Source organism: Crinia signifera, chromosome 12 (assembly GCF_055691185.1).
Source record: "Crinia signifera chromosome 12, ASM5569118v1, whole genome shotgun sequence".
NCBI classification, from domain to species: domain Eukaryota; kingdom Metazoa; phylum Chordata; class Amphibia; order Anura; family Myobatrachidae; genus Crinia; species Crinia signifera.
Genome location: NC_139228.1, coordinates 35,998,155 through 36,024,525, shown reverse-complemented (window position 1 = coordinate 36,024,525; position 26,371 = coordinate 35,998,155). Strand labels below are relative to the sequence as shown.

The 26,371-nt window shown below is 44.3% G+C and overlaps 1 protein-coding gene across 1 annotated transcript in view; it reads right to left on the bottom strand.

The window, feature by feature from the left end:
* Positions 1–26,371, bottom strand: part of BRF1 (BRF1 general transcription factor IIIB subunit) — a 343,261-nt gene that overhangs the window by 78,240 nt on the left and 238,650 nt on the right. Inside the window, exons 12-15 of the mRNA XM_083166801.1 lie at positions 17,090–17,151; positions 15,253–15,334; positions 15,088–15,143; positions 1,847–2,103 (exon numbers count right to left, since the gene is read on the bottom strand). Coding sequence (XP_083022927.1) covers positions 1,847–2,103; positions 15,088–15,143; positions 15,253–15,334; positions 17,090–17,151 — 457 coding nt within the window. The remainder of the gene's footprint in view (positions 1–1,846; positions 2,104–15,087; positions 15,144–15,252; positions 15,335–17,089; positions 17,152–26,371) is intronic.

Here is a 26,371-nt window from a genome sequence, read left to right as displayed (position 1 = left end):
TCCACTGAACGGTGCAATTAGGTTAAGCACCACATCCTGGAGAACATCCTATAGCCTCACAGTTCAAACCGGGACAGAATTAGCGTTAGACTCCTGTAGGGTGCACAGATCATTTTATTAGGGGGTTCACCATCGGACGGTCATGTCTATCATCGCCTACGGGGCGTGTCTATAACTGCCTGCTGGGCGTTTCTATCACCACCTACGAGTCATCAATGCAAACTTAATAGAACGTGACTTATTTATGTATATGGGCTTTCAAGTAAATCATTCCCCCATACACACATACAGTATACACCAAAAATGGGGACAGTGCACACCAAAGGCTTGCTGCAAAAATTTACACCATAAAGCCCATTACACATAATGCCACACACAGTAATGCCTATTACAAATGCCACACCGAAATGCCCATCGCACATAATGCCACACACCGTTATGCCTATTACACATTATACAACACATCATAATGCCTATTACATATTATGCCACATAAGTGGTGCTTGGGCATCCGCGTGGGCATGCCTATGCTCCCGAACCAAACACGAATACCAAAATACCCCTCACCAGCAAATGACTGAATAGAAACAGCCATTATCCAGAACACACCGGGAGGGTGAAAGTCCTTCAAAAAATGGGCCACACAATATGCTATAACAACTTTAGTCTTGACTTTTCTTAGGCCTCCCTGCCTTGGTTAAATAGACTAGCCCAGGGGTGGCCAACCAATCAGAGGCAATGAGCTACAAAAAGTGTTATGGCAAGACAAAGAGCTGATATCATGCAAAAATGGGAGTAGCCTAGCTCACACAAGGCCACACCCCTTTTTAAAAATGGATTGTGGCCTAGATATAAGCAACACATTTATGCTACTTAAAACCTGCTTGCAACAACTTAGTTACAAAAAAGCAAATACATTTACGCTTTTTATCATCTATCTCTTAAACCAGCAGGCTATTTAATGTATTTATAACACCTTGTGTAACATTTAGTTTAATCTTAGCAACCCATTTAAGCAATACAAAGTCAGAGGTGGCAGTGCCACAGGTGCAGGAGCCACATCTCATAAAGAAAAGGGGTTGGCCACCCCTGGACTAAACCTTCCAAATGAGACACTTTTTACATACTTCACCAACCTATTTACCCATTCATGTTTTACAGTGTTCTTATCCCGTTATATTGTGCTACTATGTGTCTTTTCAATTTATATTTTACCATTTGCCTATTTCATGTTCAAATCATTTGAATTGTAATTACTTCTGATAAAAGAAAAAGGAATTTAAAAAAATCTCGAAAGGAATGACAACATAATCTTTCACTTCATCCGCTATTAAAACAATATATATATTTTTAAGAATAAGTAACTTAATGTGGCATTAATTATACGATGCCAACATAAAGGTATATTCAAAAGCTTTCGTCTATGAATCACATGAGCTTTGCTGGAAGCAGCCCAACACTCCAGGATCTCCTGCGAATGATTCCTCCACTGCACTAGACCTCCGCCTACTGTCATTTCCAGTAGGACTCTAGGAGTGATCTCTCTTTCATGCAGTTCAGCCTGATAACACTGCAGCATGTTAAGTGTCATGTCAATGAAGTGGAAGGCAAGCAGATCAGAAGAGAAAGACATCACAGACATGTAAAAGGGATGAGGTAAATGCATGTGACAGAAGTCACATGTGTGCGTATGTTTGACAGTTTCTGTATTTAAAAGAGCAACTTCAAATTGTTGTCTCCTGTCATTTTGCACAACAAGAAGAATCAAGATCAATAATTGCTACCGAGTTTGGTCATGCCCTGCAACTAACCGCAACAGATTGTTATCACTAGAAGGCAACAATACCTTTTGTTTGTGCTGTTGAGGGAGCTGGTCAGACTCCTGTTGGCAGCGGATTTCCTGCGGGCCAGTTTGCTCTCAGTGCTGCCGTCTTCTTGCTCGCTGTTCTCCTCTTTTTGAGGGTCACTGCCCTTGCTGTTCAAATCCCGGAGCACATCGTAGTTAATTTTACTGGAGATCTTTTTCTGTTCCAGCATCTTCTCAATGGCCTCCCCAGCTGTACTGGCTTGTATGGGGGCTCTACGTTTGGAGGACTTCTTGGGCTGCATACCAGAAATGGAATACATTAGATTGGAAATAACATACAGAATAAAGATGAAACGTGGTAATGAGAGTAGTCCTGATTCTGGTTCACCCGCAAAAGCAAATTCTCTCTCTAATGGACAAAACCTTGTGCACTGCAGGTGGGGCAGATGTAACATGTGCAGAGAGAGTTACATTTGGGTTTTATATTGTTTCTGTGCAGAGTAAATACTGGCTGCTTTATTTTTACAATGTGATATAGATATCAGTTCGAAGTACAATCTAATGTAGGGTACACAGCAGAACGACCATGATCATAAGAGGATTGTGAAACAATGGTACGATTGTCACACGACCTGTTGAAGCACACAATCTGTACCCAATGTAGATGATGAATCTTTAGTGCAGCAGGTAATCTCCAAAGCGACCAAACCACCGGCATCAGTTTGGAATTGCATTGAAAACATGCCCAATTCTGCTCTTTTTACATACAAATTAGTCTAAATGTCATCAAAATTGGGGGATTTTTTCTGGTGTGTACCCAGCATTACTTTCTCTGCACATGTTACATCCGCCCCACCTGCAGTGCACATGGTTTTGTCCATTAGAAAATTGCTTTTGCAAGTGAACCAGAATCAGGCCAAATCACAATCCAATACTGCCCCATTGGTGTAGGGTAGAATGGGCAATAGACAGCATATATATCTGCAGCAACCGCATAATGCTATCAGGTCAGCACCGAATCTCAGGAATGTTATGAGCACCTTGTTTTATAATCAATATCACAAAGACTGTTCTGGGGAGAAAGGTGGGATCCTACCCTGCACTAGAAAGCTGTAGCTGATAATGTGGCCACTGAAAGTGGTGTGTGTGTGTGTATATTATATGTCATCTGTGAAAGACCTAAACCACTTGGATTTCATTACATTAACCTCACTGTATTTTCTCTTTGTATCCAACACACACACACAATGGATGCAGCGATTCTGTGGGATAATCATTGGAATACACAATTAAAGAGGCCATACACTGATGTGACCTCTCTCTGTCTGGAGGGGTCGGAGGTCAGAAGTGCAACAGGTCCAACCTAAAAGATGCACACGAGACCACGCATTGGATTAGATGTTAAACATCGGATATGGCCACTTTTCCCTGAATTCCCAGACCGATCTGTCATAAACAAGTGGCAAAATCTGACTAGTGTATGGGCACATTTACACACGAAGCTTGTGATACTGCCAGCTCTGAGCAAAGTTATACCGTAGGTAGCAATTTTGCACCAGAATCCCTCCCATGCCTTTAAAATAGAGCTCCAAAAGCTAAAACAATCATTTTTAAATGTTAACATAACATGCCCCCTAACCTTATACGTTGGTGTTAGAAAGAACCCATCTGCTATATATTTCTCAAGTTATACCCCATTCACACCAGCCTAAATTCCCGGGTTGAGTCCGGGAACAACCCGGTACTAGCGCTGGTGTGAAAGGTTACCGGGACAAAATCCCGGGCAAATTTCAACCCGGCTAGGTACCAGGGTTGTTCCCGGGTTCAACCCGGGGACCTGGCTGGTGTGAAAGGTACAGGTTATACTTACCCGGGTTGCCGTGTCCTCGGTGTGCTGTCTGGATGGGAATCCACGCAGGCAACGGACAGCCGGTGGATGATGATGACGCAGTTCTCCGGCGGCAGTGAGGACGCCGGAGAGCTGCGTCATTTTCATCCGCAGCCTGTCCCGTCATTTGCGCCACCGCCTGTGTGGATCCCTGGCCTGCACGGAGGACCAGCAACCGGGGTGAGTATTCTCCCCACCTCCGCCGCCATCCCGCCCCCTTCTCACACCAGAAAATGCAGGGAAATTTCTGGTGTGAATGGGTCTAAACCCGGGAATGTCCCTGCTTGTCCCGGGAACTGAATTCCCGGGTTTGTCCCTGCATTTCTGGTGTGAATGTGGTATTACAGGTATTAAAAGATCTCTATCTCAATCCAAGCACTGGCTGTAGGGTCACCTATTATGTCAGACAAATGCAGGATTTTTAAAGGTGAGGCTTCCCAAATACCCACACACAAAAGTCTAAGACAGACACAGAAAAAATCATTCTAAGCAACCCCCCCCCCCCCCCCCCCCACCTCCCTCGTATGTATTTATCAACCAGTTGCTAACTAGAATTTCTATTTCTGTTTGGAAACTTATTGAAGACAACTAATTGATCCGAATTCATTCAGGGCACCTTGAAACCCCCCACAACCCCCAAGTGTCTGTCACCAGTCTACACATAGAAAGAACAAACATTAAACAAGAATCTCCTGTGGTCTAAACAAAATCAAGATGACCAAAACAAAAATAATTGTATCATCTTATCTTCTTAAGCTTTTTTTTTTTAAATATTTATTTTATTTTACAACGCTATTCCTTTTTTAATGTGTGTATGTTTTTGTGGTCAAATAAAGGCCGTTTTTGTCATTTTACAACATACAGCAAAACAATACAATGGGATTTTTTTTTTAAACCCATAAATGTCAATAGATCAATTCAATGTTGCAATGAAAATTTTTTTCTCCGTGGCAAAAAGCGGCTGCCATTCTGAGATCAGACAAACTAGAAACATTGTATTGATTTGACCCTGGTTATTTGCTGACATTGTATCTTTCAATTGGATTCTTTAGAGAAATGTCAAATTTTCTAACCATCCCAAACACTTTTCACTGCAGCTGAAAATGTCACGTGAAAACCCCAGGGACCAGATAGATTAGAACTGTCCTAGTGTGACGAGTCAGATGATAAAGAAAAAATAAACTACATTTAAATAGAAAGAAACTATAGGAGACTTTGTTGTGCGTGCTGTAGTTTACTGTGTTTATTTTCATTACTAGTTAAAAGCCTGTCAAACTGTCAGCTTCTGCAATGTACTTTCACTTTGAGCTGTGATCGTTTTTACTTTCACTTTGAGCTGTGACAGTTTTTAGTCCACAAACTTTCCATCCTAGTCCCCATCTGTTACTAGCTCCAATCTCTGTCTTCACAGCTCTTCTCTCCATATCCGGCAACTTTGAAACAGATAAGCGTCCCTGCAAAAATTGCTTTCACTTTCTTTTATGACATCTCAACACACAAAGGAGGAATAATTTGGTCCATCGAGTGGCCTTCAGTGGTCAGTGGCGGCACTTCACCTCAGAGGTGAGGAGTAGCTAGCATCTGTTGGCAGCGAATGAATCTACATCTCTTTCTCTCTCACACATGCACAAACACAGAGGCAATCACAAGGTAGCATTTGCTTTGAGTGGGCTTACTAGTATAAATATAAATCCATCCACTATATATCCAGTATGTTTTCTAAATTAAAAAGGACGAATAAGAGCTGTTTCTGGCAACAACTTCACTTGTCCTCTCCCCAAGGTTTGATCCACCTTCCCGAGGGACAACTCAGTAGCGCACAATGGGGCAGATGTATAAAGCAGTGACAAAGGAGAAGTGAGCCAGTGGAGAAGTGGCCCACTGCAACCAATCAGCACTGAAGTAACATCTATAATTTGCATACGATAAAATGATACAGACAGAGCAGAGCAGCTGATTGGAGGCAATGGGCCACTTCTCTGGCTCAGTTTTCCCCACTTATCACTGCTTCATACATCTGCCCCTATATTTTCCGTGTTTCACATTTGCCTGTGAAGCATTGGTGGCCATCCTTGCCAAGATGGTGTGGACCTGTCCCACCAGCTTATGGTGTTGCTGCATCTGTTTCTAGTAAAGCACCAGCCCAGCTCAACAGCCATTCGTAGAATTTTGGTGTTAAATGTTACAATTACCTCTCTTTCCATTACCCTGTACCTGAGCCTTCTCTACTATCATGATGATTCATAGCTGGCACTGATGATCGTCAACAAAAACATAAGAACACTGAATAATAAAGTATACGGTCATTTTTCAGCTGAATAGTGATTACCTGGGTTTGTTTCTTTTACTGTATGCCAACGTGTGATTAATATCTGAATATGTATACATGTAGTATTAGTTCTTTTATTCAATCTCCAAAGTATATTTACCCTAGCCCGCTGTATAGTGCATAATACATTTAAATGACTTTCAGCCTGGGCAAGTTAACATGAAAAATGAAGTGCTTTAATAGAGCAATGTACGACAAAGAGCAAAATGAAGGGACAAAGAAAGCCATGTCGGGATTAAAATATCAAGACCTAGTGGATGAGTATACATTCTTTCTGCGGTTTATCATGTGAACAATTAAAGCAATAATGTCAGAACATAGGGTCACCAGAAAGGTTGCCGGACGCGGTCCCGACAGTCGGGATCCCGGCAGTCAAAACACAGACAGATGGGTGCCCGACGGCCACCCGTTAATTTCCCTCATGGGGGTCCACGACCCCCATAGAGGGAGAATAGAATAGCGTGGCGAGCCCGCAGGGGGCTTTGTTGGGCTCACCATGCTGTCTGAGTCTGGGCAGTCGGGATCCCGACATCGGGCTAATGACTGTCGGAACCCTATACCACACCCACCAGAAATGAACATTAGCACTTGTACCAGTCAACATGTACGGGCATGTCACAGGAGAAACTTGCGTGGGACCTTCCCCAAAACCCACTCCCGTATTCCACATGTAGAAACGTAGTGACGGGGCCTAAGACTGGTCACAAATCTATATTTCAATTCTGCATATTTAGTGCCAGTTACATATCATGTCCCCAGTAGTGGTTTTAGCAACAAAAAACAAAAATAAGTACATTCTGGAAACGGTGGTTTTCGGAATAATTTGGTTATCAGATATTTGGATAAGGGATACACAAATCTGTATTTCTATTTGACACATTTAGGGAAACTGGGCCTGTATATGCCCAAATGTCACTGACCAAGGCCTAACACCCCTCATCTATGCTTCTCACAATAGTTCCTTCATACTTTTCAACCACAGGTCCACCGAAACCTTATTCCAGCCCTTTAATAGATCACTGATAAATGCCCCTCCTCCATATGCCTTATGACCCATCCCATTGATGGAACCTACTGACCATGGGGTCCAGGGCAGAGAATGGTTATTAAGCTTTTGAGAAGGACCTAAAGACTTCACACTTAAGCAATTTAGTAATTTTTGAACATTGGGCCTGATCCAGAGATGGAAGCAGATGCTAATAAAGTCGTGTCTGTAAGAAGAAAAAGATGCTGTCTGACCGCTTCTGTGACGGAGTGCTGCATCTGAAGACGTTGTCTGAGTGACCTGAAGCTTACTCAGAATGACCAGTGGAACTGCTTAGCCATGTGGGTGCCGGAGGATGCAGAAAATGGCCTCGGCACTCTCAGAAAACGAGGGCAGCAGAACCTAATTTTTAGGGATGCTGGCAATCTACAACTACCCCCACATCAAACACCAAAAGCCTGCCTATTGTGGGTTAGGGGGGGCACTTTTTAAAGGGCAGATTCTCAAGGTTAAAAAGCATCAAAACTGTGTGACCAAATTTTTGGAGGCAATAAAATCCACTTTCAAATAAGTCCTCCCAAAAAATAAATAAAACAACTAGATGAACCTATCCACAGTGTCCATCTCTATTCATTTTCACCTCATATTTTATCCTATAAAAAAAACACAAATCTTCCATGTTTTTTTTTTTCATGTATTTTGCATTTACCAGTTTAGTAAGTGGTAATGCATGATAAATAGGACATTCTGCGATAACACTGCACTAGAGATTTCACTGTTTTATTAGGTATGTACAATCAAGAGCTTCATTGTGAATACCAAATATAAGTTGTCAGAAAATAAGGGGACTAATATAAGAAAACCTGAGACCTTTAACCCTTTCAGGTCCAACGTCTAGTCAGGCTCAACAGCCCTAGCGCTAATAGCAGATACAGTGGTGAGCCAGTTTAAAATAAGAACATTAACATTGGTCAACATTCAATGTAGACCATTTTTGAATAAAAAAATAAATAAAAATTACAATTAATTTAAACCAGACTGTTTTTTTTTTTGCAATTCAAAGGGTTAATTTCCTACGGAACACAGCCAAGGCCATTCTTCTTCAACCACGAGGATATGGTCAAATGTATTGTCACCTACTGAATATGAGCTGTACGACAAATGCTCGGTAGGCCACATCCAGTGACAATGCGGAAGATACTTCTTTTATGTCAGTAGTAACAACTTGTGTCACAAAAGCACACATCTCCGACATTTTTACTCACATTTTTAAAAGTGTTCCGCTTTCACTTGCCTTACACAAAAATGCACCATATGTGGATAGAATATGATGCTTTCTAAAAATGGTATGCAAATGTAACACTACGGTATTTCCAGCAACAGCGGTTGTTGGCATGGTTACACAAGAAACAATGGATTTTAGATTCATAACTGCTTATATGCAGTTTACTTGCATTATTTCTGATCCCAGTCCGGCCCTGGCATTTTGAGCACACAGGCCCACCTGCAGTAGGCGGGACCAGTGTTCGCGAAAACCACCCAAAAAAGTGGGTCCCGGGGACCCTTCACTTCTAAAAATTGGGGTCCTACCTGACCTTTTCGGGGTCCCAACGGAATAAAGCCTCCTCTCGCCTTCTCCCCAGCATGGCTCATGTGGGTCGGGGGGGGGGGGGGGGGGAGTATGAATTGGCCGACTCGCATAAAGATACATACAGTATACACTAGAAACTGTATAAACCTGAAAAAAGGGACAGTGCGCGCCTAAGGCGCGCGCTAAAAATTGAGGGCATTTTTTTTACATGCACACACCGTTATGCCCAGCACACATTACAGCACACGCCGTTATGCCCAGCACACATTACAGCACACGCCGTTATGCCCAGTACACATTACAGCACACGCCGTTATGCCCAGTACACATTACAGCACACGCCGTTATGCCCAGTACACATTACAGCACACGCCGTTATGCCCAGCACACATTACAGCACACGCCGTTATGCCCAGCACACATTACAGCACACGCCATTATGCCCAGTACACATTACAGCACACGCCGTTATGCCCAGTACACTTTACAGTACACACCGTTATGCCCAGTACACTTTACAGTACACACCGTTATGCCCAGTACACTTTACAGTACACACCGTTATGCCCAGTACACTTTACAGTACACACCGTTATGCCCAGTACACTTTACAGTACACACCGTTATGCCCAGTACACTTTACAGTACACACTGTTATGCCCAGTACACTTTACAGTACACACCGTTATGCCCAGTACACTTTACAGTACACACCATTATGCCCAGTACACTTTACAGTACACACCGTTATGCCCAGTACACATTATGACCTGGTGCTAGGACCTCTTTGAGGGAAGATAGCCAACATTGGGGAGAAGTGACCCAAGGGGGTCCTGGTGCTGGGTACTGTTTGGCTGGAGGGTACCTGGTCTGGGTAATGGCGGCGGTTGGGTGCTGTTTGGCTGGAGGGTGCCTGGCGCTGGGTAAGTGTGGCAGCGGGAGTAGGGGGATACCTTTCTGCTGGATCAAGTTGCAGGCTCCAGCCTGTCCCGACAGCGACATCCGGCCTCTGGTCCCCCGCTGCAGACGATGCTACACAAAGGTAGCATTGCCGCACTCAGTTGCGCTGTTCTCTGCAGCCGCTGGAGTTGGCTGTCACTCCACGCCGTCTCCATGTCTGCGCGCCGCTCTCCTTCTTCAGCCAGCGGGTGGACTAGTGCGGGCGCCGGAACGTTGCCGCACTTGGTCACAACTCCCGTCACTGGCTCTTGAGGCGTCCTCTCTCCCTCCAGCGGTGCCTTCTCAGGTCAGGACAGCTTCTTCTCCCGTCCGCCTCTGATTTCCCGCCGTGACACGCGCTGCTCCCTCTGGTCACATCGCTTCCCTTCTCGCTGGGACCTCTGACCCCTCTTCTCACTAGTCACACCTCACTTCCTCCTCGCTCCCATACATCCTCCAGTGCTGTCAATCAGCCTGGGGATGTTTTCTTCGCACCCCAAATGATCTGGGTATTAACCCTGCCCCCACTGTACAATGATTGAGTCCCGGCGGCCGCTGCAGTGATTGGCTCGCAGCGGCTCACGCCGGCGTCTCAGTCACAGTCAGGCACAGAATCTGAATCTGCACAGCGCGTCCTCGGGGACCCCTTTAGTTTTGACAGCTGAGTCCCCGGGGACTGTTTTGGGGTAAAATACGCGCTATAGCGCGTTTTTGCGTACCCTGGGCGGGACCCTTGCGCGCCAAAGCCATGTGGCGAAAAGGGGGCATGGTCTCGTGGAAAGGAGGCATGGCATCAGAAAAAGGAGGCATTACACATTATGGAACACATCGTAATGCCCATTACACATTATGGAACACACCGTAATGCCCATTACAGAATATGAAACAATATGTACCCAATAGGCTGCTCTCCATGTATAATAACAGGACACAACAGGCTGCTCCCCCTGTATGATGACAGAACGTCACAAGCTACTCCACCTGTATAATAACAGGAAACCACAGGCTACACCCCTGCACAATAACAGAACACCACAGGCTGCCCCCCCTCCCCGAACAATAACTGGACACCACAGGCTGCTCCCCTGCACAATAACAGAACACCACAGGCTGCTCCCCCCTGCACAATAACTGGACACCAAAGGCTGCTCCCAATGCACAATAACTGGACACCACAGGCTGCTCCTAATGCACAATAACTGGACACCACAGGCTGCACCCCCCCCCCCACCTGCACAATAACTGGACACCACGGGCTGCTCCCCCTGCACAATAACAGGACTGAGGAGTCAGGACACCACAGGCTTCTCTCAGAGAAGTTCTCTGGGAGAAGCCTGTTGTGTCCTGACTCCTCAGTCCTGTTCTCCCCCTGTACAAATGCTATTTGTACAAGCTGATTTAGAATGGACACCCAGGCTGCCTGCAGCTGGAAGTAGGAAGTATGGTGCCTTCACTCAGTGCCTTGTGAGGATTCTCCTGTCTCTCATCCCACCCTCTGTAGCTGCCTCCTGCACTGTCTAGACCGGTCCTCAGTGCAGGAGGCCGGTGGCCATTTTCCCGAAGCCGCAGCTATTTCCTCCTGCACTGAGACAGGTCCTCAGTGCAGGAGGCAGGCAGCCATTTTCCAGAAGCCACGGCTATATCCTTAAAGCCACTGAACACAGGAGAGTCCCAGCTGCTGCCAGCGGCAAGCGGGACTCAAATTCAGCCCACCTGGCCATCGGCCCTGATTATTGCTAATGAACACAAGGCTTACAGAGAACACCCCCCTCCCTCCCCCCTACCATGGGACAATCACAAGGGACAGCATTTTATGGGAAGGGAGTAAAGAAAACGATTGCTTAAAACCTAAAATAAAGCTCACAATCTGTTAAGAGTACAGGTCTCCCTGTAACTATAGGGCGTTCACCCGATATCTGTTGAATTGTCCTATAATTTTATTTGTGCGTACTCAGGAGTGCTAGCCGAATAATCGATTTAAATGCTCCTGTAACGGTCAGATTGGGAGATCGCACAAGTAGCTTCAAAATTTAAATACCTGAATACCAATCACCTTTAAGAAAGGGCACACTGCGCTAGACATAGATCAGGGTGTACCGGGTGCACACTGATTGGATAATCACTCTGAGTGTTATCTGATCTGTACAGTGGGATGTTATCGTGATGACTGTGGTCACGAGACTTAAGGGGCATACAAATGGAGCGATTTTGTACTATTTTAAGTAAGCACAGATCTCTCCATGTGTATGCCCCGAGGGATTATCTCCTGCTAACAGTCAGTGCATGTAGTCAAAATCTAGTCAAATTGCTTAGCAAGTGACTGCAAATCTCTCTGTGTGTACAGAATGAGAGATAGTGATCGAGATCTAACATTCTGAATCACTACCCTGCCTTTTTTTTTTGCTTAAGAAAAATTGCTTAGTATGCTTAATATGATCTGGTTTGGAGAGACCAAGACTCTATGTGCTCCATTTGGAGACAATCTCTACGAATACAATCTTACTGGAAACCCTGATGTTGACATCATCAGTTCTGTCTGGGATTACACGAAGAGACAGAAGGATGTGAGCAAGCCTACATGCACAGAATACCCGTGGTTGTTTTTCCAAGATGATTGGAACCACCTCCCTGCCGAATGCCTTCAAATACTGTGTGCAAGTGTGCCTAGAAGGAACAATCCAAAAGGGAGGTCACACCAAATATTGATTTCATTTAGATTTATCTTCTGTTCATTGATAAACTATTTAAACACATTTTTTTTTTTAAAGCATTCTTACTTTGCAGCATTTTTTTTGCACGGTGCAGCACAGTGTGTGTGTGTGTGTGTGTGTGTGTGTGTGTGTGTGTGTGTGTGTGTGTGTGTGTCTATACTTCCACACACACTCAATTTCTGCCAGGAGCCAATGCGTTTGGGGTTTGGCAGGAAACAGGAGCACACAGAAACTGAATCTAATAGAGACTACACAAAGATTGTGGGCCAGTCATTGCTGAAACACAACCCAAGCAAAGCTATCCACTGTGCAAAAGGAGAGTAATTGTAAAGTGGGCAAAATATTGTGGGTCAGACAACTCAAACTGTACGGTGGAAAACAAGGAGCCATGGGAACCCTGAGAAACTATATGGGGCAGCCTTCAACCAGAAAAATATGAGATTAAAATTTTTGATATAGAGCCCATATCAAATATCCATCTTATAAACTTACATGTATGAATAATTTATATGTATATTTAAAAAGTTTTATTTTTCATGAATTGCAGGACATCACCTATTTTATTCATAAAGGACTGCCAGGGGAACAAAGTGTTTGTGGGAACAGTGTTTACAAATGGAAACAAAAATATAAAGTTGCACCAGTTTAAGGGCCTAGGGTCCAGTGACCCGTCATCTCTTCATCTGCTTCCTTTCCCCTCTTTTCATGTGTTCTGACCTCCTTCCTTTGAAGTCTCAGTGTCTGTTAGGTCAGTCATTCCAAATCATGATCTTCAAAGTTTAGCCTAGAAACTAAGCTCTCTACAAGAAAGAGGGGTCCTAGAGGGCTTACAGCTTTGAAGCAGCCGAACCCGATATGACAACACATTTATTTTTTTGTTATGAGAACCTACTTTAGAGTGCAAGCCTTCGAGAATACTGGCAAAGTAGCCGTGAGGTCAATTTGCAAATATTACATCAGGATTTAGTAAAAAAAAAAGAAATAAAAAAATTATATTTTTATTTATATATCGATAGACATAATCAGCGGCACTGACTGGTTTGGTGTACGAAAATCTTCATGTATTTATCACAAACATGTGCCCGAAGTTTCGAGGCTTGACGCCTTGAAAAAAAAGGTTTCAAGCCTTCAAACGGCGGGTACATGTTTGTGATGAATACATGAAGATTTTCATACACCAAACCCGTGAGCGCCACTGTTTATTTCCATCGATGTCCAGACCACAGAGAGGGCAACACAGTCTATTGTAGCCCTATTTAGGAATTAGATTGCCAGCCACCCAGCCTACAGTATGTGTATGTGGATATAGAGATAGATGTGGATAGTATGTGGATATAGAGCCTGCATTCAGACACTGGAAGCACAGGAGCTAGATCATTGATCCAGGTTATTGCACTATACCTAGTGGAAATATCATCCTTTTTAAGATTCTCTTATCCTGTGGGAAAAAAGAGTTATTTTCCATATTCTTTAACACTATCAAGAAATCTTTAAACCTAACTTCAAATGGTTTAGAGAACATAACCCCTGAAGAAGAAGTCCTTTATGACGAAACGCGTCGAGTATCATTTTTGGAAGAATTGGAATATGGAATCCGTGTCTGTTTTGATCTAATAAATGTTACTGATTTTAATTGTATGGTCTACTATTTAATTGTTGATTGAGGTGGTAGATTATATCACGTGCACCCTATCTCTTTTTCTCTCTATCTATCTATTCCATCCTCCACTAACAGGGAGGATTTATAGAGTGCTGCTATAACAACCAGCGCAAACGAAAGTCTATCCCACTTTTGTCATATATATATATACATACAATTGAAGAAAGAAGGGCACTCAGGGACTAGATGCTGTTGAACGTAGGACAAATTTATTGCCTGGTGGTCTATGTTTCGGGGTCTCCCCCGTCGTCAGGACAAAACAATAATGTGTGACACATTATTGTTTTGTCCTGACGACGGGGGAGACCCCGAAACGTAGACCACCAGGCAATAAATTTGTCCTACATTCACCAGCATCTAGTCCCTGAGTGCCCTTCTTTCTTCAATTGTGTCTTCACGGGCTGCGAGGCCCTTAGGGTGGCACCAGGGCAAGCTACCTCTCTGGACTCAATATAAGTCCTGGGTGCCGGTCTTTCCCTTGGATATATATATATATATATATATATATATATATATATGTTTAACACTATTGCTCAAAATTATTACAATACACATAGCTATCACATTAATTATAGCCATCAAATTAACTAAATCTCCAATATTTATTAATATCAGTTCATTTAGTGAGTGCAGAGCCCCTACAATTTCTGTTTAAACAATGTGGTCCCAAGCCATAGCCATAAGCCGCAGGACTTGTAAAGAAATATACGACAAAACTGTGGATCTCAATTGTTCAACATTTCAGTCGTTAGACTTATATGCAAATGTTCTTGATAAAAGTCTAACGACTGAAACGTCGAACAATCGAGATTCACAGTTTGATCGTGAATTTCTTTACAAGTCCTGCGAGTGCCGCCAACTACATCCCATATGCAACAGGTGTGCCCACATACCTAGGAAGGCACCTGGGCAAATAAAATCTCCATTTGTGGAGTGCCGGCTTTGTTCTATTTCTATATACAGATATATAAATATATATATATATATATATCTATAGATATATCTATAGATATATAGATATATATATATATATATATATACATACACATACACACATACATACTGTAGAAGAAGAACAATGACCACAGTAGAGAAAGGAATGAATAATCACAAAAAGTTCTACATATTTAAAACAATACTATACAAACGAATGTAGTACATACAACGTAAATATTACCTTCTGTTCCTTATAAATACCGAGCTCCTTTTCTTTAGCAATTTTCTCTTCCTTTTCTGGAAAAAAGAGAGATGTTAACAAAACATGAGTGATGTTTTCTGGGTCCTGTCACTTTCACTGACAGTTCAGGATATCAAAACGTGGACAGGGAGCTACAGCATTTACCCTTCTGTTCCCGCAGGTAGTCCGCGTTCTCTCTCATCCATAATTCTTTCTTGATTTCAGCTTCCTTCTCATTGAGAATATACTGAGGGAAAAAGAGAAATAACAAGGGAAGCCCAAATAATTACCCTCTAAATGATGAGGGAAAGGCACTTAGGCAATATTTAGGACTATTTAAAGAAGGAACTGGTTCATTTTAAACTGAATACGATCATTTAAGAGTGTGATGTACCAAAGTGTTATGAATTCTCGCTTTTCCTGAAAATTATCATGTGTGACATATAAGGATGTCCACACAGCAAATATTTAATGGGCGACGCATCTGGCCCAAGCGGGATGACTCGCAAAGTTTGTGAAATATACCCATTCCTGCTACTTTTGTTACTCAAAAGTAACCAAAGTAGGCCTGATTCTAAGGGATACATATGGATGACCGGCATATGAAATACCGGCGTTCGGAATACACCATCACCCCAAACCCCCACTAATCCTAACCACCGCCTGACCCTAACCCTCCCAGCTAGCGCCTAATCCCCATACTCCACCGCCTAACCTCTTCTTAGGGGGTTAGGTCAGGAGGACAGACATGCAGCACATGTGCACAGAACGCTATCCTCCCTATCAAGTGCTCTGTCTGTGGGGCTCTGAGTGATGACATCACTCACAAGCGCCACAGCAGCACCAATCAGTGAAGATTTTAACATTCCCAGTCAAATAACCCGGGTAATCCTACCCGGATCATTACCTGGGTAGGATTACCGGGTTATTTGACAGGGGAGCGTTTCCACTAGCAGAAAACCCGGGTAGATGCCATCCCTGTGGAGATTACCGGGTTTTTTCTGCTACTGGAAAAGGGTTGTTCGTAACTAACCCTTCCTCCTCACAGCCTAACCCTTCCCTGACCTCACCCTAACATGCCCTGGCATACTTACATTAAAAATCCCATTTTAATGATGTTTAGGACTCCAAGCACTGGTCTACCGGTAGAAGATGGGATGCCGGCGTTGGTATTGCCAACACAGGTATCCTGGTTTGGAGGTGCAAAATTATAGCAGGGCTGTATTATGAATAGGAATAATCAGTGTGTTCCTAGTGTGGCCCAGTAACACCATATGTTAATTTGGGGGTGCTTCCGGCCAGCAAATGGTGCATAGAAACACAGAAAAGTTCCTTGTCGTGGGACTGGTGTGTATCCATGTCTTGGGTGTGTACTAGCCAGATACGACCACACCAAGCAGAGATTTCCCTGACACGATTGGCCTCTGCATACCTGGCTGGACCGTCTGGTGCTGCGGCAACCTCACCCCAAGTCTTTTACAGGGGGGGGGGGGGGAATCACACCCACCTACAGCTGGAGGTAGACAATCTTCCGGCAGCTGAAGGAAGCCGCAGCTTCCTTTCCCTCCTCCCTGAGCAACAATCTCCAAATCTGAGATGATTTAAATGCAGCCCTCTCCCAACCAGCAATGCAGAGCGATCCCTGATTCAGTATCATTTTATTACTAAATCTGCATAACTGAATCAGGTTTAAATAGTGGTTATTCACGTAATTAAATAGCAAAAAACAAAAGCTCCCATGTGGCAAGTATGATGTAAGGATTAAACATTTTCTGTACACACTTCTCATTACCAAGGCATGACAAATAATAATGAAATAATTTATCACTGCACATACTCCATGTACCCCATCAGGTGTATAGATCACCAGGACCGGTTTCAGCAGTGCAATTACTAATACGTGTATTTATTCCACAACATAAAACACGTAATAAGGGACAGTGGAGTCTTGATTAAACGCATTTATATTGGATGACATGAAAGGGGAAATGAGAAGTCTCACCCTGTCTATTTCATTGTCGTCAATTCCATTAAGGTCCAGTTCTCCATCGTCTCCACTGTCACCTGCAGAAATAGAACCAGTGCGACACTGAGATTTTATTTTAAAAGGAAAACGTCAGCTTTCAGAATACCTATAAATTAACTTGCCGCCCATGGCATTGCAACAACTGTATCATTCCCATGTTAAATATAATACCAATGCTTTCTCTTTTTCTTAAGGAGTTATAATGAAAATTATTACAATATCATAATTGATAAGGTGAACTGTTATAAATATATATATATATCTAGTGTCTGTGAGTCTCCAAAACACTACCATCTACATCTCGTTTCACACATGTACAAACACACAAGGTAGCAGGCTAGCTTTCGAAGCTTTAGCTTCGAGAGGGCTCACTAGTATATAGACAATTGTGGTGTGGTGGCCTAGTAATGGTGTATTAAGGACTTTATCTAGGGTGTCACTTCACAATTTTCTGTATATACTTGTGTTTCTTCCCTTGCCAGCAGGGAGGTTTGTGGATAAGGCAGCCTTGTGTTGTGCTCAGTCGCATATATATATATATATATATATATATATATATATATATATATATATATATATATATATATATATATATATATATATATATATATATATATATATATATATATATATCATAGTGTTGGAGCAGCACAGCCACATAAATTCCGAGTGCTGTATGGGTGCAACAACCTGGTTCCAGACGATCTCCGGTTCCTATAAATCAATATGCATTCGGCGGCACCCCAAATAATACCAGCAGTAGTCAGGAGTATGGCAATACTCCTGACTACTGCTGGTATTATTTGGGGTGCCGCCGAATGCATATTGATATATATATATATATATATATATATATATATATATATATATATATATATATATGTACCCACTGCATTGAAACAATGCATTGGGTATATAATGATACCTCACAAATGTATAATCAAAAACCCATGGATGCCGGACGGCTCTGCGACAGTCGGGATTCCGACAGTCATTACTCCGACGTCAAAATCCTCACTGCTCCCTCGTGGGGGTCCACAACCCCCATAGAGGTAGAACAAATAGGTGGCGAGCGCAGCGAGCCCACAAGGGGCTTCATTGCGCTCCCCCCGCTGTGCAGTCGGGATTCCGATGTCTGAGTAACGACTGTCGGTGAAATATACCACACCCAAACCCATTGTATACCCACTGCATTGTGACAACTGGTACTGGACTGTAAATAATTTTATTGATAATTTAGTTTGAGGACAAAGTACATAAGAGAACTAGATTTCTTTGTCTTTTTGTGTATTGTATGTATAGTATTTAAAACCAGTAGACAGTACCTTAAAATACCTGGGTGGTAATCGCGCAATGCTGGCGCTCCACCAGAATCCCAACAATCCCTCAAATAGAACAAGCGGTCCAGTATCACTGTGAATACGAGACCGCAGGAGTACGCTACTCTTCCGCGACTACCAACCCATTAATCAAATGGCTTAGCTGGACTGAATACTGGACCTCTAAAACTTGACAGGCCACGATAGATCCCACACTGTGATGATTATCTATGCGCTGTTCTCCCCCAACAGCTTACTCTATGTATGTATAGTACTGTTTTTGAATAATCCCTATAGTGATAGAAATATTGAACTGTCTCAGAACGTCTGTTTCAATGTGTGCCCCCCTTTTTATTTTATTTTTATTTTCCCTCTCCCCCCAATACATGTACTTCCCTACCCCCCTGCAATTTAATGTGTAAAACTAATAAAAATTAATCTTGAAAAAAAAAAAATACCTGGGTGGTAATGGAAAATAATTGATCACTATAGACCCCTCCACAACAATATCTAATTGTATATCATCCTAGTGTGGAACTCTTGTTTCATTGTGATCAAGAGTTAACATACTATTACCCCTTTTACACAGAAATTGAAAATCCCGGGTAAATTAGTTCCACCCAGGAATTTCATGAAATACACGGGTCCATTTTCTGTGTGAAAGGGTCAATCTGGACCTTTAACTCTGGGTCTCTGACCCTGCAAATGACCAGGGTCGGAGCCCCGAAGTTTAGGATCTGAGGTTGACCCTTTCACACAGGCGTAAAACCAGTGTAATTGAGCAAATTGCCGGGTCTAAATTTTACACCCAGAGATTTGCTCTTCTGTGTGGAGGGGGTCTGAAAGCAAGCGTTAAATAACCCGGAGCTTCAAATGCCAGGTTATTCGTCCGCGGCTGTCCGAATGCGGTATTACTGATGTTTCAGAGTTGGGTAGCCTTGATTGATTCTGCTTATCCCAGTTGAAGAGTCCGGTAGCCTTTGATGGTTATTGTTAGCAACCATATTGCCAGCGATTGGAGTGTGCACCTCCCGTTTTGAGCCCCCTTATGATCGCTGGTTGCAAAAGCTTGCTCCTGCGACCAGCTGATTCCCTCTGTGGCTCCACCGGCAGAGGTTCCCTTTCATCAGCGACCAGTGGCATAAGTTCATCCCAGATGCCCGGAGGCAAGATAAATATTGGTGCCCCCCCAAACACACACCACCATATATAAATATACAGTATGCATGTGTGTGTGTATGTATGTGTGTATGTTATGGATATTATGTTTAAAATAAAGAGAGTGTGACACCTATAGTCCTGCTAGGAGGGGGAGTCGGCCATAGAAGCGATATTGATGACTTTTAATTAACTGATTCAAACTCGCAGGGTAGGAGAGGTGCCCACTCGGGAGCAGGAGCCCGGCAGCAAACGAATCCATTGCCTCCCAGAGTTACGCCTCTGTCAGCGACCATCTCTTGTCACTGATGAAAACGGGACACTGAGCAATACATAGCTCATCGATATATCGCCCCGTATGTACGCACCTTTTGATTGATACTGCTTATCCCAGTCACGGAGGTGGGTAGCCTTTGATTGATCCTGCCTATCCCAGTTGCAGAGTTGGGTAGCCTTTGATTGATCCTGCCTATCCCAGTTGCAGAGTTGGGTATCCTTTGATTGATCCTGCTTACCTCAGTTGCAGAGTTGGGTAGCCTTTGATTTATCCTGCTTATCTCAGTTGCAGAGTTGGGTAGCCTTTGATTTATCCTGCCTATCCCAGTTGCAGAGTTGGGTAGACTTTGATTGAGCCTGCCTATCCCAGTTGCAGAGTTAGGTAGCTTTTGAGTAATACTGCTTATACCAGTTGCAGCGTTGGGTAGCCTTTGATTGATAATACTTATTCTACCACTCAAACCATAGTTTTTTTGTAATCACATTTCCTTTTTCCCTAGAACGCTCCATCTGGGGCCTCATCTTATTCATTCTTCTTCCTATGGTTAAGAATATTCTGCTCTATGGTCAAGCATGGGCCATACGCCCTATACTCCCACATTTTCCATTTACCCATTCTCTCTATTTTTTACTTTCCGAGTATTCTGCAGCCAACTGGGTTATGAGACAACCCAACAATCTGAAAACCACAGTTTTTAAGGTTTGCAATTGTGGTTTCTAACGCTCTTGCTCTCCTAAAACAGATCTTGTATACTAAATACAATTCACTGTGTATATTTCATCTACAAACATTTTGAAAAAGAAAAAGCCTTTAGTGTATCCTGGATAGAGGATACACACAATGTCTTTCTGACCACTGTGCACCATGTCCTCAACTGCGTCCAAAAGACCATAATTAACAGTGCATCATGAACCCTTGCGTCTGGCCAGCTATTACTAGAAGTACTTCCGACTAATTAATTTGTTGCTACTTCCAGCTTTCTGGCAGAAGAAAAGGGAGAGTGTGAATTATTTAAAGATCTCCGTCATTTCCAGCAGTGGTAGAAGTAACAGATGTTCACTATTATTATACTGACAAAATCACAAAGCTAAATTCTCATTTAGGTTTAGCCAAAATGATTGTGTAATATTGAAAAAGCCAAACTACACACTACGCAAATATATACATACAACACGTGAGAAAGTAGAACCTCTTTAACTGTATCAAACCTTAATTAACAAATATCTAGTCTTTATTAAGTCTAGCCAATTGATAACTCATTTGACAATAACCATTTGTACTAAAAAAAAATAATCTATAGATAATCTGAGACAAGTGGCGCCAATCTTGTGCATTTCATTACTATTAGTACATACAGATGGAGCGCCTCCGAGCCAGTGCCGGGGCTCGCCAGAATGCACCTGCTGGCAAGCCGGTGCTCCATCTGACTGGGCCGTGTGAGCGTCTCCCAAGCAGGTGCGTCCCAGTATCTGGGTGGCGGGGGACACGAACCATGCCCGTCTCTGTTTAAGGGAGATGGGCAGCGTTGGGGGGGGGGGGGGTTGCACGGTGGTGGGGAGCTCCATTGGAATGGGTTGAGCGAGCGTTTCGTGTGCAAGCGCGTCCCCTTCCAGGGGCTGGCGGTTGGCGATCCGACCGCCATACCCCCACTGGAAGAGAGCTGCTCCATCTGTAGATAATAACATAATGAAACAAAACTCGGAACCAAATGGGTAACAACAGTAAAGGCCCCCCATACACTAGGGCGACTTGTCCTAAGGACAAGTCAGCCCCGATTTACCCTGAGGTTCCCCGGCAGCTCCCTTGCACTTGATGTGCCATATTTTACATGTGATAAATCGGTTGCAATTTATCACATGAAAAATCCAGGGAGCTGCAGGCGGGGGGGGGAGCGGCAGGATGGGAGTGGGGACCGGCCGGGGGAGTAACAGGAGCAGGCTGGGTCCGGTCCTGGGTTTCTATTCTCCCGCTTGCCGTGGGGACCGCAGAGCAGCGGGAGAATAGAAACCATCCTATTCAAAAGACTGGGCGGCCGCTGATTGGCTGAGTTCTCAGCCAATCAGCGGCCGCCCAGTCCTTTGAATGGGATTTCTTTCTATTCTCGCGCCGCGCACCCGGTCTCTCTGCATCTGCGGTCCCCCCTCCTGACCCTGCCTGCCGCAGCGCCGCTACATCTGAAGAGGCTGAGGCTCTCCCAGTGCACAATACAGATTACAGCCTGCACCTACAGGTACCCAGGACCGGACCCCGCACCCAGCCTGCTCCAGTCATTCCCCCGGACGGCTGCACATGATTAATCTTATGTGCAGACCGTCCGACATCCGGATCTGATCCCATGTACACGGGACCGTGCATCAGAGGTGCAAAGACTGTGTAAGAGGCCCCACAATCTGTTTTCAGCCCTTTTATTGTCCTGCACTATCTAATTATTGTGAACTGCATATTTTCTAAGGTCCCACAACAATGGCACACCAAGCTGTAGTGACAACAAACATCCAGGATTACTGGTCCACCACTAAAGCTGGAGATATGCACCCAGTATTACTTACTCCAGCAGATAAAGCCCAGAGTGAGGACTGTCACAGTATCATCACTTAACAAAACTATTAAGAAGGTGGACAAGGCCCACAAAAACCATACTAATTAATGCCAAGGGAATAACATACAGTCATCATCACCTCTACGGTTGGCTGACAATGGTCGTCTCTCCTCCAACCTGATCACTGCTTCCCACGCCAGAGTTCAGGACTTTGCCCGTGCTGCACCCAGTGTTCCCTCTAAGCTGTGCGCTCGTACACAACTCAACGAGTGTGCGCACAGACATAACAACAGAGCGCACAAAGCAGCAGTGGTCCACTCAATTAATGTGTGTTTCACCCATTAACTACATCATGTGCTGTGTTTTGAATGTTTAAATGTTTAATATCATATTGAAGTAAAGTTAACACAAATGCTGAACATCATTTTCCAGTTATATATAAGTGACGCACAAAAATCTAAATTTCCTTCAAAAGTTGCACAGCCAAAATCTTTTGCCGCACACAGCCTTCGTAAAATTTGAGGGAACATTGGCTGCACCCCTTTAGTGAAATGCACTCCCTCGCTCTATTAGACTCTTCGCGACTTTGCAAAGCTTCAAACAGGCACTGAAAACTCACCTATTCCTCAAAGCGTACCCTTAACCTAGTACTGAGGCTTGTCACACGCCTCGACCATCTCTGCCTGCTTACATCCTGCCATCAAGCCACCTTACGATCGCTTGCACCTCATGTAATCTGTCTGTCTCCCCTTCCTACTAGATTGTAAGCTCCTTAGAGCAGGGCCCTCTTCCCTCCTGTTGTCAAAGTCCTCTTCTCTTCACATTTCACTTACAGCTCTCCCAATACTCAAACACTCAGTGACCATCTTCGTCCACATACTCATCTCCATCTTTGGCCACCAGCCCCTAGTAACACATTGATCTAGTCCTCACTAATGACATTTAAGCTGTAATGTGCATTGAATTGTGGCATTCATTTTACCTGTACTGTATATTGTTAGATCTATACTGAGTAGCTGTGAATAGAGAAGTGATGGTGTATGTAACCAGCTGGACAACATCATGCTGCCGTGATAAATGGCATAGATTTATTTAGTGGCCTGTATCTTCAGCTCCATCTAACCCTACATCTATTTGGCCCCATACACAGTGGAGACTGCACTATTGTGCATGGCACCAATTTATGAGAATGCCTCCTACAATATCAGCAGCAGCAGCAGCCTGTTACACTACTGACACACACCGGGGCAGATTTTAGCAGTGGCGTGCGGTGAGGACAGTGATTGGTGAGACACTGCTATGTTTATTGTAATCATTTTCAGCAATAGTGTTAGGACCAGCAGAAAAGGGGGGTCCCAGGAAGGGGGCTGCAGGCTTAAATGCATTGATCAATAAATGTACTAAATCTCCAGTGTTTATTAATATCAGTTAATTTAGTGAGTACATACATACAGTGCGTCCCTTATACATACATACATCCATACAGTGCTTCCCTTATACATACATCCATGCATACAGTGCGGCCCATATACATACATGCATCCATACAGTGCGTCCCTCATACATACATCCGTACAGAACATCCATAAATACATACAGTGCCTTCCTCAAACATACATACTGTACATACATACATCCAGACAGTGCGTCCCTTATACATACATCCATGCATACAGTGCATCCCATATACATACATCTGTACTGAACATACATAAATACATACAGTGCCTCCCTCAAACATACATACTGTACATACATACATCCATACAGTGCGGCCCTTATACATACATCAATATATACAGTGCCTCCCTCATACATCCATATATACTGTACAAACAGACATACAGTGCATCCTTCATTCATACATACATATATCCATACACTACATTCCTCATACATACATACTGTACATACATACACCCATAACGTGCCTTCCTCATACATACACACATTCATCCATACAGTGCGTTACCATTACACACATACTGTACATACATTCATACAGTGCATTCTTCATACACACATAACATGTTGACAACCCCTCTCCTCACCCTTACATGGGAAGACATACAGGGCAGAGGTTCCATGGCAAAGGTTCCTGTCTTACGGATCCGATCTGCAGCACTGCGCTCTCTGCTCCCTCCCTGTCCCCACTACGCTGATTGACACCTGAGCCACCAGTGGCCTGTAACAGTACAGTGGTGGGGCAGAGGACAGGCAGAGAGGCTCTCCGCTGCAGTGCTCCCTCCCTGTCCCCACTACGCCGATTGACACCTGAGCCACCAGTGGCCTGTAACAGTACAGTGGTGGGGCAGAGGACAGGCAGAGAGGCTCTCCGCTGCAGTGCTACTGCTGGCTGCAAGTGCAGAAAGGAGTAAGGCAGCCTGCTCAAATGTATTAGGATTTTAGGCAGACTCCACCTACCGTATATAAATAAAGGGGTAGTTGCTGCACTCACAGTATTGAAGAATCAGACAGGAGACCTGGAATAGCTTAACGTGTCAATTTCTACTGATGACAATTTGATCAAGAAATTGAAACGTTAAACTATTCCAGGTCTCCCTTTCGGTTTCTTCAACACTGTGAACTACCCCTATGTTTGTATTGCATTTTTCGAAGGCTCCCGAAGGGAGTCAGGTCAAGTGAGTAAACTTACTCTCCTTCCATCTGCAGTATAAAGGCCCCCATACACTATGCAATTTGGTCCCGATTTCACCCGATTCAGATGGATCGGGCAGTGAAATCAGGCCAAATCTCAGGTCTAGACACCCAATCCGATTTGCTAAATATTATGTGCAGCCGGGCAGGGGACGCTGTGAGGCGGGCAGGGGTGGGGGACGCTGCGAGGTGTCTGGCGGGGGACACAGAGGCGATGGACACCGACGAGTGTAACGGAGAGCCGGGCAGGGGGAGGCGGAGCAGGGAGCTGCAAGAAAGAAAAAAAAGCCCATACAATGAATGGGCATCCTGTGATTGGCAGAGCGCTCTCAGCCAATTGCTGATTGGCTGAGAGAGCGCTCAGCCAATCACTGGCTGCCTATTAATTGTATGGGCTGCAATTTATTCATGCAGCACTGAAAGCTCCGTGCTCCGGCTCCCCCTGCCCGGATCTCTGTGACCCTCATCGGCATCTGCCGCCTCTGTGTCCCCTTCAGTGTACCCTGCTCTCTGCCTCTGCCCTACTCGCAGCTTCCCCCGCCAGCCGCCTCAGAGTCCCCCTGCTCCCTCCACCTTGCAGCTCCCCGGGAGTTGTACATGATAAATCGCATTAGGCAAGTGCCTAATCGTGTGTCCCCCCTCCCAGGGAGCTGCAGGGGAAATGAAGTCTGACTTGCCCCTGGGACAAGTCGGACTAAAGTATGGGGGACTTAAAAGCGCCCATCCACTACGCAATCATATTTCAAGCTCCAAATCTCTTCAGATTTCCCTTGAACTCTCCCTGATCTGACCCTGGGCTAAATTTCTACATTTTCACTGTATTCTCAGATGTATCTGATGAAATATTTAAATATAAAAGGCTGGTAGGCTGGACTACTATTTCCATTAAGAAATGAAGGGATCATTTTTTTAAAAACTGGGGGAAAATTGCTGGTTAAAAAAAATTTGAGGGGAAAATTGCACAGGGTTCCCCTGTATTTAAAGAACCAGCCCACAAAAATATGGGAAACAAAAGATATAGGAGTCCCCCCATATTTTTTGCAACCAGCACTGGGCTCCACTAGTCAGTAGGGGTAATGCCACAGCCCGGAGACACGTTTATAGTAGTCCCCAGGGGCCGCAGCATTACCACACCCAACTAGTCACCCCTGGCCAGGGTCCCTGGGGAAGTGGGGACCTCAATAAAGGGACTGAAGCAGGACCCCGGGCATCCACGGACTGCTGCAGGACCTGGGGTGTACGCGGTCAGAACTCAGGGTGGCTGCGGATGGGGGCAGGAATCCGAGCACATGCTGACAGGGCAGAAC